This window comes from Dipteris shenzhenensis, chromosome 21 (assembly GCF_047967505.1).
Source record: "Dipteris shenzhenensis isolate YYH24624 ecotype China chromosome 21, Dip_SZ_1.0, whole genome shotgun sequence".
Lineage (NCBI taxonomy): Eukaryota > Viridiplantae > Streptophyta > Polypodiopsida > Gleicheniales > Dipteridaceae > Dipteris > Dipteris shenzhenensis.
The window spans coordinates 1,870,263-1,872,903 of record NC_141616.1 but is presented as its reverse complement, the minus strand read 5'-3'; the positions used below and the strand labels follow the sequence as shown (position 1 = coordinate 1,872,903).

At 43.4% G+C, this 2,641-nt stretch overlaps 1 protein-coding gene across 1 annotated transcript; it reads left to right on the top strand.

The window, feature by feature from the left end:
* The first annotated feature begins 276 nt into the window (after positions 1-276).
* Positions 277-1,538, top strand: LOC147888355 (peptidyl-prolyl cis-trans isomerase). The gene is made up of 2 exons (XM_087393027.1): positions 277-430; positions 828-1,538. Exon 2 carries the CDS (start codon positions 829-831, stop codon positions 1,342-1,344), a length of 516 nt encoding a protein of 171 aa, XP_087249153.1. The 5' UTR covers positions 277-430; position 828; the 3' UTR covers positions 1,345-1,538.
* Positions 1,539-2,641: the final 1,103 nt, after the last annotated feature.

Genomic DNA, 2,641 nt, shown 5'->3' with positions numbered 1-2,641 from the left:
AGTAGAGATACAGAAGTAGAGAAGGAAGGAAAAGGTGCCACATGGCATAGCCCTTGGATCACCACGTGGATCCTTTCCTTAAAGTATAGTAGAGATAGAGATACAGATAGAGATAGAGATATTACCAGAAAAAAGCATTACTAGAAATGATAAAGTATTACAAGAAGAAAAAAGGTTTGTGATTTTGAAAGTCTAATGTGGAATCTTTTGCGAGATGCTGGATATGCTTGTGTTGTTTTGTTAAAATTCTTGGGATGGATAGAAGGGTGATCAAGGGAGAGGGTTAGGGGAATGTCGAGGGTTAAGTTAGGTTAGGGTTGGGAGAGGATAAAATGGTACCACTATACTGACGAAAGTGCAAATTTGTGTGCAGGAAGAAAGCCGTCAAGCTCGCAGCTCCATCTTCACCTCAGATTTCTTCGTTTTCCAGGTGAATCTTGCTTCTTTTTTCTCAGATCTTCCTCCATTGGTCTTGTTTTCTTCAGATCTACTTCCCTTTAGCTTTCCTTGCCCTCGCTTGAGCCGTGACAAGAAGGATCCCTTCGCTTGAATTCGGAAAGCTGGCTTGAAAACGGAAAGGCAGCTTCAGCCGTGACACGAAGGATCTTGTCGCTTGAATTCGGAAAGCTCGCTTGAAAACGGAAAGGCAGCTTTCTTTGATACAGTTTTTCTCTTTCTCTGTTTCGGCAGCTTGAGTTTGACATTTTGACACAGTTTAAGTGTTTACAAGTTGATTTTGGCACAGTTCAAGTGTTCACAAGTTGATTTTGACACTGTTCAAGTGTTAAGATGTCTGTCTGAGTACTAAACGCCTTTCCTGCTCGCAGAATGGCCAACCCCCGCGTTTTCTTTGATATCAGCATCGGTGGCAAGCCTTCTGGCCGTATCATCATGGAGCTTTTCGCTGACACCACCCCCAGAACAGCTGAGAACTTCCGGGCTCTCTGCACTGGTGAGAAAGGAATCGGCAAGTCCGGCAAGCCTCTCCACTTCAAGGGATCCACGTTTCACAGGGTCATCCCTAACTTCATGTGCCAGGGAGGAGACTTCACCCGGGGTGATGGCACCGGTGGAGAGTCCATCTATGGGGCAAAGTTTGCGGATGAGAACTTCGCAAAGAAGCACACTGGTCCTGGAGTTCTTTCCATGGCGAACGCTGGCCCCAACACCAACGGGTCTCAATTCTTCCTCTGCACTGTACAGACATCTTGGTTGGATGGGAAGCACGTAGTTTTTGGACAGGTAATAGATGGCATGGATGTTGTGAAGAAAGTCGAGAGCGTTGGTTCTCAGAGTGGGAAAACCAAGCAGCCAGTCAGTATAGCGGACTGTGGTCAGTTGTAAACGCCGCCGTTCATGGTGTTAGCTTGAGTACTTTCCGCTCTCATGGTGCACCGTCTCCCTCCGAATAAGGTGACCATTGGTGTAGCGGTGACGTTCCTTATATGTCAAAAGTGTTTACTCTTATGCCGTGTGGTAGGCCTTTGTGCTTGCCACTGATGGCGAACTTGCCGAAACATGCGACGTTGATTTTGACTTGTTTGTGTGCGTTGAATACTTGAATGTGCCGTTAACGAGCACGCTTGAGTACATGCTTTTCTTGGGAATATATCGAACTGGTAACTGTCTGGCAGTCTCAGTCTAAACGTTGTCATTGCAGAGCAAACAAAGCTGTCCAACTGGTTATGATGCAGAGATCTTGCGTTTTCTTCGTACTGTTTCGAACGTTTAAATAGCACAAATGATTTCGGTTTCTGGATGCATGTCCCTTTTAGCAAGTGTCTTATAAGAGGTTTTGTTTCTCCAAAAAGTAATATCTCTTGGAAGAGGTGATCTTAGGAATAGACTTTGATGCTAGTCGTCGACGTGTGCATGACTCATTGTGCAGTCCTTGTTTCTGGACGACCCCTCCAGATCACTTGGGAAAAACCAAGAATCCAGTCCTTGTAGTGGACTGCGTTTACAGCTCACCCCAGTGGATTGAATCTTTGTCAAAGTATCCTTTTGAGTGATAGTAAGTTGTGCATTGCAAGTAAGCTGAATTGAAGTATTTCTTTCACTACTGGTTTATGACGTGAACAGGGTTCATATGGTGGTCTAAAGATTTTCTGATTAGGTTCATGGGATACCTCTATTGTTTTCTACTCAGGAACTTTTTTTCCACTACAATTATTCCTCTCTAGAGGAGTTAGAACTTCCATCTTTCTGTTGTTGCCTCCCTCCCGTCTACCAGGAGTCTGAAGTGATAGTGTTGTTTTGCCATTTAAAGATAACCTAGGAGGTTTTAGAGTGTACACCTTCAGTTACTGTCTTTATCTGTGAGTCTCACATGTTTGATGGAAGACCCGCGTCAGTTGTGGATTGACTGATTGATACATTCATTGCTTGTGGATTGCTTTGGAAAACTATGCTCTCCTTAGTGGACATGCATGTATATGTGTGTGAAAAAAATAAAATAAAATAATATATATATATATATATATATAAATACAAATTCATGTTCTGAAGACAAAAACAGCTGCTGGAGCTTCTGCACCTGATATTTACATCCAAGTGGTGATCAGCTGTTCAAACTTTACTGAAATATCCTTTGTAGGTGCAGAAACTCCACTAGCTATTTTTGTCTTCAGACTTGAATTTG